Below are 13162 nucleotides of genomic sequence, written 5' to 3' on the forward strand. Positions count from 1 at the left end.
ATGGTCGCTGCATTTTGTAGCTTTTGTCTTTTTCTTTAAGGCAATCATTGTAACTTCTGTAAAGTCCTTGGGCCACTCTCCACTTTCATATATGGTGTTCATTAGTTTTGTCAGTGTTTTCAAACCACCTTCTCCCAGTAACTTGAGCACATCTCCAGGTACATCATCATCTCCTGTAGCCTTTCCCTTCCTCATTTCCTTGATAGCTTTTTCCACCTCACTTTGTAAACTATATGGTTCCCTAAGCTCAGCAGTGTGATGGAGAAACTCCTGAGGAGCAACACTAATTAAGAGAAGTTCCCGAAGCTCAGCAATGTGATGGAGAAACTCCTGAAGAGCAACATGAATTAAGAGAAATTCCCCAAGCTCAGCAATGTGATGGAGAAACTCCTGAAGAGCAACACTAATTAAGAGAATTTCCCGAAGCTCAGCAATGTGATGGAGAAACTCCTGAAGAGCAACATGAATTAAGAGAAATTTCCCAAGCTCAGCAATGTGATGGAGTAACTCCTGAAGAGCAACATGAATTAAGAGAAATTCCCCAAGCTCAGCAATGTGATGGAGAAACTCCTGAAGAGCAACATGAATTAAGAGAAATTCCCCAAGCTCAGCAATGTGATGGAGAAACTCCTGAAGAGCAACACTAATTAAGAGATTTTCCCGAAGCTCAGCAATGTGATGGAGAAACTCCTGAAGAGCAACATGAATTAAGAGAAATTTCCCAAGCTCAGATATGTGATGGAGTAACTCCTGAAGAGCAACATGAATTAAGAGAAATTCCCCAAGCTCAGCAATGTGATGGAGAAACTCCTGAAGAGCAACATTAATTAAGAGAAATTCCCTAAGCTCAGCAATGTGATGGAGAAACCCCTGAAGAGCAACATTAATTAAGAGAAATTCCCTAAGCTCAGCTATGTGATGGAGAAACTCCTTAAGAGCAACATTAATTAAGAGAAATTCCCTAAGCTCAGCTATGTGATGGAGAAACTCCTGAAGAGCAACATGAATTATGATAAGTTCCCCAAGCTCTACATTATGAAGGAGAAACGACTGACTGGTGTCATTATGCTACAAAACCCCCTGAAGATTATCATTAGGATGGAGGAAACCCCAAAAGATTAAGATTTGATACTAACATTAAGATGTAGATACGCAGAAGATTAGTATATTATGGAGAAGAAATTTCTGATACTGAACAGTATGTTGGAAGACAAAAATTAAGGACTTTTACATTATGATGGAAAGACTCTTGTAGACTTAATGTTCCAGTTAAGATGATACTGAAAATTGACATTATGATGGAGAAATCCTTGAAGGTTAACGTGATGACCAGGGCCCGGATTTTGATGATATGTCATCTTTTTTTTGTATCCTATGCGATGCTTTTAAATATATAAATCTCGGATTTGAGCTGTTGGTTACAGAAATGTAAATTTTATAGGTAGTCTTTTTGTCAGTTTTTGACATTTTTAGGTTTAAGGTCATTTTTTTGGTAAATTTTTGGACTTTTAAGGGTATTTCTTGTCATTTTTGGCCATTTTAGGGAATTTTTCTTCATATGTTTTCTGAAATGTGAATAACATGGAAGCGAAGTGTTCTTTCTTTTCTCCTTTAGGTCATTTTTCTGGATTTCTTCGGTCATTTTATAGGTCATTTTTTAATATTTTCAGGTCATCAGAATCCAGGCCCTGCATATTACATTTTTGGGTCACATTTAAGTCATTTTTCTGGATTTTTTCAGTCATTTTATAGGTCATTTTTTAAACGTTTTCAGGTCATCGAAATCTGAGCCCTGGTGATAACAGAGAACCCACCCAGAAAATCTCTAAATGTAAACTAAATATTTTGGCTTAAATATAATATTGCAATAAAAATCTATTAGACTCTTTCTTCTACGTCACTGCGTCAATGGAATTAATTCAGTTTATTAGAAACAATTTTGTTTCATTAAATTAATATCATGTTGTTCTTCATGGTAGTGAATGCTTGTTAACATAAATAGCTGTACTGATTATAGGTGACTTTCAACTCCAACAAGAAAACAAATTCAGAACTCAGTAAACTATACCGTATTTACGCATGTATAGGCCGCAGCACAATTTTCAGACAGAAATTATAGAAAAAATTATTTTCTTGGAATATTATTTCAGGAGTAGAACACCCTGTATTACTAAGTATGAATATTTTTTTTTTTAATGAAGTGTGATTTCGAATATTTCGAATATAAGCCGCACCCCAGTTTTCCTCTTGAATTTTTGGCAAAAAATGTGCGGCCTCTACATGCGTAAATACGGTATTTTGATTCTGTAGTTATTTCAGTATCTTTGAATTTTATTCAGTTGGTTAATTCGCCTATATACAGATTTCCAAGCCAGTATTATCATACGTCTAATGACAGTGGGTTGACTTGTGTCAATTAGAATGTGAATAGCACATGTGGCTATATAATAAATTTATATGCCACAGAAAAATAAAAAGGTAGATTAAGAATGGTGTGTTTATTCCTCAGCTAATTTGGCGAAGCCACTGGACCAGTTGGAAGGCTCTGTATCATCTGAACTTGACGGGAATCCACCAATCTGGGTAACACGAATCAAGGGTCCGTACAGGGATAACCTGTATGTGAACAATGCAAAGATCCTACAGGACCGCTCTAACTATATTCAGATGAATCATCAGCATAAACAGCAGGTTCTGCATGTAATCGACCAGGTGCTGGTGCCTGTCAGATCAGCCAATAAGGATACTGTGCAGATATACAATCCAGATGCTTTTCAATTCCTCAACCAGTCTGAGAACCTTGATCTCGAACATCACAGAGTCAGGTAAGTGATATATGTTCTTTTCTTGTTCATAGGTGTTCTGAAGTGTCTCTGTGTTGATGTGACATAAAAGGATAATGCAACAGATTCACTGTAAAGTAAGTTTTCTTGTGGTTTATTTTTTGATGCTGAGAGCGTCTCAGTCTGTATAGTGTCAAATGATAGTATGACTGGTGAATTATGAATTGAAAATAATTTGTAAGCAAGCTATCATGGCCTCGTTAGGGTACTGTCCTGACATTCCCCTGGGGGGATTGAGTAAAACAACAGAAAGGGTTCGATCCCGGGTCTTGTCAAGTGGGATATGAGGTGGACAAAGTGGCGCTGGGGCAGGTTTTCTCTGAGTACTTCGGTTTCCTCTGCCAATCTTAATTCCACCAAGTTCTCCAATCATCATGATCACAATAGGCTACAATAGACCAGTCAGTGGTCACCGTGCCAAGTGGACCCACTTGGACACCACCCCCACTAAGTGAATTAAAAAAAAAAAACAAAAGAAAAACAACAGAAACTCACTATAGCCAGTGCCCTTGCTGAGACTCAAGTGGAGCATTTCCTGAAGTCTGATAGAGTGTTATGACTACACAGACCTGCCCAGTAATTTATAAAACTCCCAGGTTCTAGTCCTCAAGTGAACTATACCAGTCGAGCTACTGCCGCTTGTTGCCAAGTTAATGCCAACTTTACCCGATAGAGGGCGTTGCATGGTCAGTGCAATGAATCCCACGGCCGTTAGTTTCGGTTTTCTGACCGGAGACACTGTTTCCTTGAAATAGCTCCTCAGTTATCCTCATGAGGCTGTGTGGGCCCCTTTGCAGACCCAACCAGGAATCGAACCTGGGCCTCTGGACCTGTAGCCAGGAACTCTGACCACTAGACCACAGAGGCGGTCATAATCTAGATAAATGTGAGGAGTACAGATTTACTAAACATAAACATTTTTATCATTCTAAATTTTTGAAACGCTGTCAAACAAATCCACATCATGTTTAAATTATTGCTTACATTTTGTTATCCAGTTTTATTACTCATGTGTGAATATCCAGTGATACTCATCCTTCTGTTAGTTCAAACCAGTTTTTTCACTCTCTCAACATTTCAGTGGTCAATGTAACATGCAGGTAATTCACAATTTTTAACATCTCTCTCAGCGCTCCTATACCATACTTCTAACGTCCTGTATTGATTCGGTAGAGATTTTTCATGCAACACTGAAGACCAATTCTTTATTCTAAAATGTTACTAGTTTTCACAATGAACACAAAAACAGGAATTAACAGAAGCCATCACAAAACAAGCTGCAAGCAAAATTAGAAACTCTCATAGTTCAGTGTGTAATTAATTATAGAAATGCTTTCCATGGCTCTAAAACTTGCAGCATCCTGCTAAAAATGTCCAGCCTGGAAACTTTGGATCAGCCATCGTTTTTATGTGTGAATATATCTTCTTATTACAGATTCGCCAATGAAACCGACAGATATAAATTGCAGATAACTTCCATGAATATATTACATAATCAAACTCTCTGAAATTATAGAGCATGATATTCATCACCACTAGACACCCACAATGAGCCAGCCCAGTTCAGTTAAATTACCACAACATTTTTCCTTAAAGTTCTGTCATTCATCTGAATCTTGAAGTGCCTCATCCCAAAAAAAATTGGGCTGTCAGTATTTTATAATTATGTATTTCATGTTTCCTCCATGCATATCACATGACTAGTTTGTTGTAATGATTTATCATGTTCTCCTCTGCACAATGTCTCTTGTGTATTGTTGTTTGAGGTGGTGTGGTTATTTGTGTGCCTGTAAACTCTTTCTTTTTACAGATGAGTTTTTTTATTGCTAGTGGGGTGGGACTAAGTCCCTTGTACTGTGGTCACTTCTGGCCTATTGTACCAGTCCCAGATGATAGGTGAGGGTGATTGTGGAGCAATTGGTGGAATGAAGATTGGCAGGGGCAACCGAAGTACTCGGAGAAAACCTGCCCTAGTGCCACTTTGTCCACCACAAATCCCACTTGACCAGACCCGGGATTGAACCCAGGCCGCTGGGGTGGGAAGTGGCAACGAACCGCTTGAGCTATGGCGCTACAGATGAGTTGAAGTATGGAGTGTTATTATTGCTCTTTGATTAATTCATGCCTTTAATACAATGGTACTGGCGTAATAAACCTTGAATGATGACTGGTGTTTAGGGAATATCCTTGTTTACTCATATTTTATATAAACATAGATAAAAATATATTATTTTACACTGGCTCATATCTCCTCACTGTAAGTAATAAGAAGCACATAAATAAATGCAATTCATCACTAACCCAGTACCAAAACATTGAGATTAACTTCATTCCCCTAAATGTTGTAAACAGTAGAGATTAATGAAGGAAGTATTGTCGTAGATTTATAATAGATTTATACATCCCCTAATTCACCATTCAGCATACCACATTGCACAGGGGACTGGGGAGAAATGTTAGTAACTGATCCACTGTGCAAATTTTAACCAAGGTTTTCTGTCTGATTAAACTGTCTTGCTTCAATTGTAAGAATGAATATATTTCTCTGAAGGTATTCATAAACTGCTAATAGAATTCCCAAGTAGTTCAATGAATATTATGAATCTTGTTTCATTAGGATTGTAATTTCTGGAGAATCTGAATGATCAAGGAAGACTGACTGCTGCTAGTTAGGTTTTATAGTAGCCAAAATGTATGCTGTGATCTGATAACAAATTACAAGCCTTCATGGTGTCAAAACCCAGAAGTCTGGCTGAAATATGAATAATAAAAGAAGCCCAGTCATATGTCTGCTATGATAAGTTTTGGTGTAACATAATTTTCTTATCAGTATTGTTCTGATGTCTTTTTTATTTATTGGTGATCATAACTGACACTTTATTTCAGGTCCTTCCGACAGCGTGTGAACCAGAATAACAAAGGAAATGTATTTCTGGCAGAGGGAAAAAACACGTTTTTCATTCCTGTTGATGAAGGCTTTAAGGTAACTCTAAGTTTTAAGCAGCGGATAAAAAAGAATAACCAATTCTCCATTACTTGTAAGGGCGTTTTTTGTAGCCAAGTATTCCAGGTTCTTTCACATTTCCTTGATGCATAGAATTTGTTAATCTAAAACTAAATGTCTCTATGGACCATTCATTAGAAATGGGAGCAATCAATTGAAGAAAATTGGCCCTTTTTAGTGACCAACAGTGGTGCCTCTTTTGAATACTGGAACACAACAGGAATTATAATGAAAAGTTATATCTTCTGTGTTACAGGTGCTGATACTAAACAGTTCTGAATACTGTATCCTTAAAGGGGGGTGGGCAGAAATGAATTATAAGGATGTTTAAGTAAAACTGTAAATGCCAGTTAAAGAGGACACTGTAAAATAATATCCAGTATATAAGATCATCATCCCATTCTATATCAGGTCATGTGGCCTTTCATGGTTTCCTGTCGTTCATTCTCCTCTGCCAAGGCTTGTATGCTACGAAGTGCTCCGATATTCTTTTCTTTTGTATTCCAGTGTTTTGTTCCTGACAGTTCAGTGATTTTGTGTAAATATGATGGATTGAATTTTTAATTCATCTAACCTGTCTTCACTTTATGATGTAATAGCATATAACCTGCAATGCCATTAATTATCATACTTTTGTCCTGGAATGTTATCCTAAAACATGAGAAGGCTTTAGGAGCCATGTTTCCTGTAAAGGCGTACACTGTGAGGATGTTCATTCTTCTACATTTAGGTGTTCTTTAAACAAGTGCACATATGCACGTTAAGTGTCAAACGGCCCTCATCCACATTCATACAAAACTATTTACTGTACTTGTTTAAGTGATTCTATTCTGAGTTTTTGCTCAAATATATCAAACATGTGTATAAAGATGTAATCAAAAATGGTCCATTGGCTGATTTGCAGAATTTCTCAGATGTTCCTTCTCATGCTGGACGTTTGTAAATCCAATCAAATAATATTCAGATACATTTAATGGAACAACTACTTTTAACTGAACAAGTTAAAATGCATTCCATATAGTATCACTGTTTCTGCCACAAATTCAGCTGGTGCTGAAATATGACTAAGTTTGTTCTTTCTGTCTTTTGAATTGCAGCCACTCTGTGCCCCTTTGGGTGTGCCACTGTCTTGATTGTGCATATCATGTTGACTTGGGTTACTAGTACTACATGTTTCGGCCACACTGACATCTGTACAAGGAACCCAAGTCAACACGATATGCATGACCAAAACAGTGGCACACCCAATGGGGCACAGTGTGGCCACAGTTCATGAGACAGGAAGAACAAACATCCTGTAACACCAAAATAAATAATAAAAACGACACACAGTGCACTGGATTCCTTAATAATGTGTTGCCTGAAGATGGCCTTGTGTATCTGAAACATGTAGCATATACACGTGGAATATATATATATATTTTAGTGACATTTATAAACATTTTAATGAACATTTTAGGGGATTAAATGTGGATTAGCATGATATAAATGTATATTGATATTGTTGCATTATAAACGGTACAAGACCAAGTGATACTTCAGTGTAACAGGATGCTGAAATATAATATTAAATTTGTAACGTTCATAGCCTACTCCACGACCTGAAAAGATTGACCAGAAGGTTATTGATGGCCATGTAATTCCAAACCATGTGCTATTTACGGATGCAACTCCCAAAGACAAGGACTATGAGACCTTGGCATTTAGTGACAATGTGAGGGTGACTATCTCATTCTCCACCCAGTCTAATGGGAAGACATCTTCATGTGAGTACTTACACATTCAGTAAGACCAACAGTAATAAATGTATGATATGTGTGTGCTACACAGTAGTAATTCAACTTAAAAAGTAAAGCTATCCCTGTAATAGGCTGTGGAGGTCCATAGGGTTGTGAGATGTCAAGGCTTCCATATTTTTCACATATTCAGCCTACAGATGGCGGTGAGGTTGTCACCCTTATGTGCTAGAGCCACCTGTTACCCCTAGGAAGGTTCCTGGTACTCATTTCTGTTAGCCGTTGAGTTGACCCCGAGACTGTAATGCTGCTGGAAGGAATAGACCTGACATAATTGGCCTCACTGGCCTATTAGTCTGCAACTCTTTAAATTATTTTTTTAAGTATTTTAATCCTTAATTGCCTCCACATTATAAAAAACTAACAGAATTTTTTCAATACATATAGACAAATTCTGCAACACATTCTGAAGTTCTATGATGAATAATTTGTCACACACCACACACCTATTTCTGGACTGTGTGCAGCACAGAGGGTTTCCATGCCTGGGGCAGTAGCTCCTTCTACTTAACATAACTTCAGTTCTGATTACCGTCACCTTTTTGCAGTAAATAGTAATGAAGTTCTGTTCATTAGAATGAGCTACAGCCATTGGCATGGAAAATATCTGTGCCCTTCTTTCTACAGTCATACAGAAAGCAGCTACTGCATTGTCTCAAGCAGGATGTTTCTATCTCAATTGAATGCACTCTAGATCCACAACTAGATTCTACTTAAGCTTCATATTTCTTGTTTTCATAGTTTTAATTGAAGTTTCCAGTTCTTTGCTTGTTGTTGCCTCTTCTTTATTCGATAGGTTAATTTTTTTGTTATGCCAATATCATCCTTCCGTAAGATAATGATGTACTTGTTCAAGGATTTTGAAACCAGTTTACTGTTTATGATGTTCTAGCCCTTTTATGAAAACTTCCAAACTGTCACTCTTCATTATCCTAGTCAACGAGTCTAACCTTAATTTTGACTCTACAGTATACTGTATTACCTTATAACATTTTTCATTTAAGCATTTCTTATTTACTCTTTTCTCCTTTGTAGTAACTTAATTTAATTTCTCATTGTTTTACTTAATTTCCAAGGATTTCTCTTCCATCAGATTCTGAACAAATTTTGCTGCTTCTGTAACTGAAATATTTAGGTTGGCAGTTTTCTTTGATATTTCCACTTAAATTTTTAGTGTGGTATTTACTCATAATTCTTATCATTTTCTAATGTTCTCCTTTTGTGGTAACTTAATGAAATGTTAGATTGTTGTATGAAATTTCTTGGTCCGTTTTGTGTTCTATATAAAACACATGGCAAGTCACATAATTACCTCAAAATGAAATGGTACAAACTACTTATTTTAAGAAATATAAACTGAAATCATTTGGTCCACAGTTGCAATATATTTATTGAAAAACCATTAGGTTTTTAAAAATTATTTATCTGACAGATTACTGATGATGATGAACCTGGTAACATAGTTCGTTGGGCACTATGCTACAAACTGGAAGGTCGCTGGTTCGAGTCCTGATGAGGTGGACTTTTTTTTCAATTTACTTAATCCTTCCAGCTGCACCATGGCCCTGGGGTTGACTCAGCCTCCAACAGAAATGAGTACCAGGAATCTTCCTGGAGGTTAAGGGCTGCCGGCACATAAGGCTGACAACCTTACCGCCATCTGTGAGCTGAATGTCTAGAAGATGTGGAAGCCTCAACCTCTCACAACCCTGTGGTCCTCCATGGCCTGTTACAGGAATAACTTTACCTTTTTTTATGTATTATTATTGGTTATTGCTTAGCATGGGTAGGTAAGTTGGGAGGTCTTAAAAATTAAAATTTTCAAAAGAACCATACCATTTACAAACAGTGAGGCTTTTATTGGACAAGTACACTGAATACTGAAATGCGTGTTATTTTTCATGGCATTGTTGTTACTAAAAGAAGAATGCTTACACCATCTTTTCTTGAATTCATTGCTCTGAAGATACAAATATGATTTACTATATATGTATTCTGAGAGAAGCATGGTCATTTTGCCAACAGATTATGTGAAAAGCAACACAATAGTGGGGGATCCAAACCACATAGAAGGAGTTGTGCTGGCCGAGATTGTGAAGGCAAATATTCCTGTGAGGAATGGAGTGGTACATTTGATCCATCGGCCACTTATGGTTGTGGACACAACAGTGAAACAGTTCCTAGAAGTAAGTGTACTAAGTACTGAATTTCTGTCGGTATCCCGTATTTCTGACTAGTTTGAATCTATCTGTTGAGTTAAGTCACAACTTCAGCATGCTGTTAGTTACATTTCAGTGGAAGAAAATGGTTCCTGTAGTTTGCATACCTTCAAATTGCAAAATATTTCAGAACTATCCTGAAATTAGCAAGACAAGAAGTGACAGCTCAAAATCTGGCATGTGTGTCTAATATTCAGGAGGTCTGTGTTAAGTTTTCTTGGGTTTATTCACAAGATATTTGTATGTTTAAGATAAAGCTGAGATACTGTTTTTAAATGAATCACAGTTAATTTATTTGTATATATTTGTCAGTGGCCATTATTTCATTACCACACATTTTGTATGGAAATCTTGCTATAGGCAAGATTTATTCAAGAGAAATAATACTTAATGCTTTTACCAGAAGAATAGAAATTTTGGATTTGTTAACTTAAATTAAAATATCTTTCAACTTAATCACTTCAGTTAGTCACTTTTTAGTATTATATTACATGAGAGAAAAAAGTCAGCAGCAATTTGCATGTTTTTAGTGAAATCTGGACAGTGAACTGAGTAACTTTTCACCAAGACTTAGCCACATATTCTTATCATGAGGCCTGCCACTTCTGAAAATGTTCATATCTAAGTTTTATTCTTTGAACTGCAGTGTTCAGTTTTAAAAATCATCCTATCATATTCCATATGTTCTTTATAAAGTAACAATGTTTTGCTGGAAGGTTCTGAATTATTTCTGTATTTATGTTTTCAGCTAATAAGTTTTTGTAAAATTTGGTCCCTGAATTAGAGTTATTGCTAGGTGAACTGAAATACAGATTGTTGTTATGGTCTCCCTGATGTGTCTATAAAATATTGCTTGTGATGATGCTCATGTCAAGTGTTAATCGTTGTGATAGTTTCCACAAAACCCATGCCTTTAAAGTGAGCAGGATGTTTATACCCCTCGTGGTGGTGTACCAGAATTAAATGCGTTTGTTGTGCTTGATTTGTCTCCAGAAGTGATGAGTCCTTCTACTTATAAGGTGCTTTTGTGGGAGAAGGAAAAGGGTGGGTGTTCCTTCCCTTATTTTGACATATTCTGTCTTTGAAATTTCAGACTTCAAATTTCAGGAGTAGCACTCCTATTCCATCAATATGAAATGAAGGCTAATTCAATATTTATTCTATACTTTGACTATAAATCTTCATATTACAGATAGGACTTCAGAATTTCTTTCCAGTGTGCTTGAAACTTCATTTGCCCCAACCATTTTGATATCTGCAGCTCTTTTTCAATAGCCAATTCCATGTTTCTAAATATAAAAATTAGAAATTATTGATGTGTTTCGATTAGTTTTAACAGTTGCTGTGTATTTTTCAGTAATTTTGTAATAAATGTGTGCACAAGCTTTTCCTCTTACAGTTTTTTAATATTGACTTTCCAAAACATCATAAATGTCATGGGTGGACAGATGTTCAAAAACTGCATTTTCTCAGGATCAGTTTATACAGCCTCCAAAATTTAGCAGGTTCCTCCTAGAACATTCCATGTACATTTCTTTCAGTTCTACCCTGATACATATCGCTAAGTATCCAGTACCAGTTACACTGATGTATCATATGAGAATAGTTATAAATTTCACAGAATATTTCCCTTCCTGAGCCCTTTGTGCTTGCTCTTCCCGGTGTAATGATACACAGATTGAAAGTACTGAGATGACATCAAAAGTAGGTCCTCTGTATAATATTTTACTGTGAACTGATGAAAAAGTTGTAGTACTTGAATGAGATTTTAGTGTTGTTCAGTGTTGGTATACTAAGTATATAAGAAGTATAACACCCAAGCATCAAACCTTGCAGTTTATTATAACATCAATTTCAAGATTGTACCACAGTGGTGAGCATCACAGTGTTCTTCCCTAAGGCACATATTTGAGTAGTGAGCTCTTTCTCACTTCAAGAGTTATGTTTTTTCCTCTTTTGCTTGAGGTTTGTTAGCATAAGCTGTTGCCAGCATATTGATTACATAGCTGTTCTGTAAGAAACATACTGGTATATATATGAGTATTCCATACTTGGGAAGTGGTTCTTTTTCTTCCCATAGTTGTTATCCCAGTTTACATTTTCATCGTGCCTTGCAAGAAGGTAGTGTGGACATTTAATTAAAGGAAGAAATAATTAAACTTTTTCTTCGATCTGTAAGCAGGATGAAGAATATTAATTAAAATACAAGAAAATACAAGAATTAAGTGGACCAGAGCTCTGATCCAAGAAAGCTGACTGTAAAAATTATGTGTGGTTATGAATGTACTCATGATGGTTGTTGACTGCTTATGAACATGCTTTCATTGCATAATATCAGGGCTGTATTTATTTCAGGAGCAACCTTAATGATCAGGTTTGTACTTTGACCGTATGTCATTCATGATATCTTTGATACAAGTAAAGCTCCCCTAGCCAAATCGTATTATGTTAAATATGATTTTAATTGTTTTTACCTTTCTTCCACTTAGATGGGACTGAGAAGCTGTTGAATGTTGTATATTTTGAATAGAAAGTAGAACACAATTTATTTTTGGTTGACAAGCGAGAAGAAATGAATCATTGGTTAAATCAGAGCACATGGACACATTTATTCACTCAGAATAGATATTACAAGTGCAGTCCATATAACTAATAAACATTCAGTACAATAACATTGTAGTCTACATGTGCATACAGTTCACAGTATACAGTACAATACAAGGTTGCTAGAGATGGGATGCGACTGTTTATTAATTTTAATGAATTGAATACAGTTTTCATTTCTTTTTAGGGTAGGTACTTGCCTCAAATTTTCGTTTTGATTAAACGTTGATTACCATGTAATTATATAATGTGGTGTAAGAATACATTGCAAATGTAAGCACTGCAATTATGATATAAAATTCCATCACATCTGAGATTAGGTCTATATCACGAAGTGTTAACATCTCATATCTTAAACAGCTTGACACCATAGCATAATGTTTCTTTGAAAAACATCAGCCATTTCAAATCTCAGTTCTAATACAAATCTAAACCATTTGTCATGATTCTGTATTAAATTATAATTTTACATTGGGCAAATAATAAAATGACTGTCAGTAGCTGATGATAAAAGAGTGGTCCATAAGGACTGAAAATGATAACACGTTGTCACCAACATTGTATAGAATATACATGTATTATATTCTGTATGGAATCTTTAATGTTGGCTCCTAAATGTTTTGGTTTAGACTGAAAATTTATGAATTACCAGTAAGACTGATATTCAGTAGTATTTTAATTGTATATACGAATGCA

At 36.0% G+C, this 13162-nt stretch overlaps 1 protein-coding gene across 4 annotated transcripts in view; it reads left to right on the top strand.

Moving 5' to 3' along the window:
* Positions 1 to 13162, top strand: part of LOC111861630 (fasciclin-1) — a 250333-nt gene that overhangs the window by 205329 nt on the left and 31842 nt on the right. For all 4 annotated transcript variants that reach the window (XM_023846347.2, XM_023846349.2, XM_023846348.2 and 1 more), the window contains exons 3-6: positions 2510 to 2825; positions 5730 to 5826; positions 7436 to 7613; positions 9669 to 9829. In XM_023846347.2, the coding sequence (XP_023702115.1) occupies positions 2510 to 2825; positions 5730 to 5826; positions 7436 to 7613; positions 9669 to 9829 (752 nt within the window). The remainder of the gene's footprint in view (positions 1 to 2509; positions 2826 to 5729; positions 5827 to 7435; positions 7614 to 9668; positions 9830 to 13162) is intronic.

Source organism: Cryptotermes secundus, unplaced genomic scaffold, assembly GCF_002891405.2.
Source record: "Cryptotermes secundus unplaced genomic scaffold, Csec_1.0 scaffold43, whole genome shotgun sequence".
In the NCBI taxonomy this organism is placed as follows: domain Eukaryota; kingdom Metazoa; phylum Arthropoda; class Insecta; order Blattodea; family Kalotermitidae; genus Cryptotermes; species Cryptotermes secundus.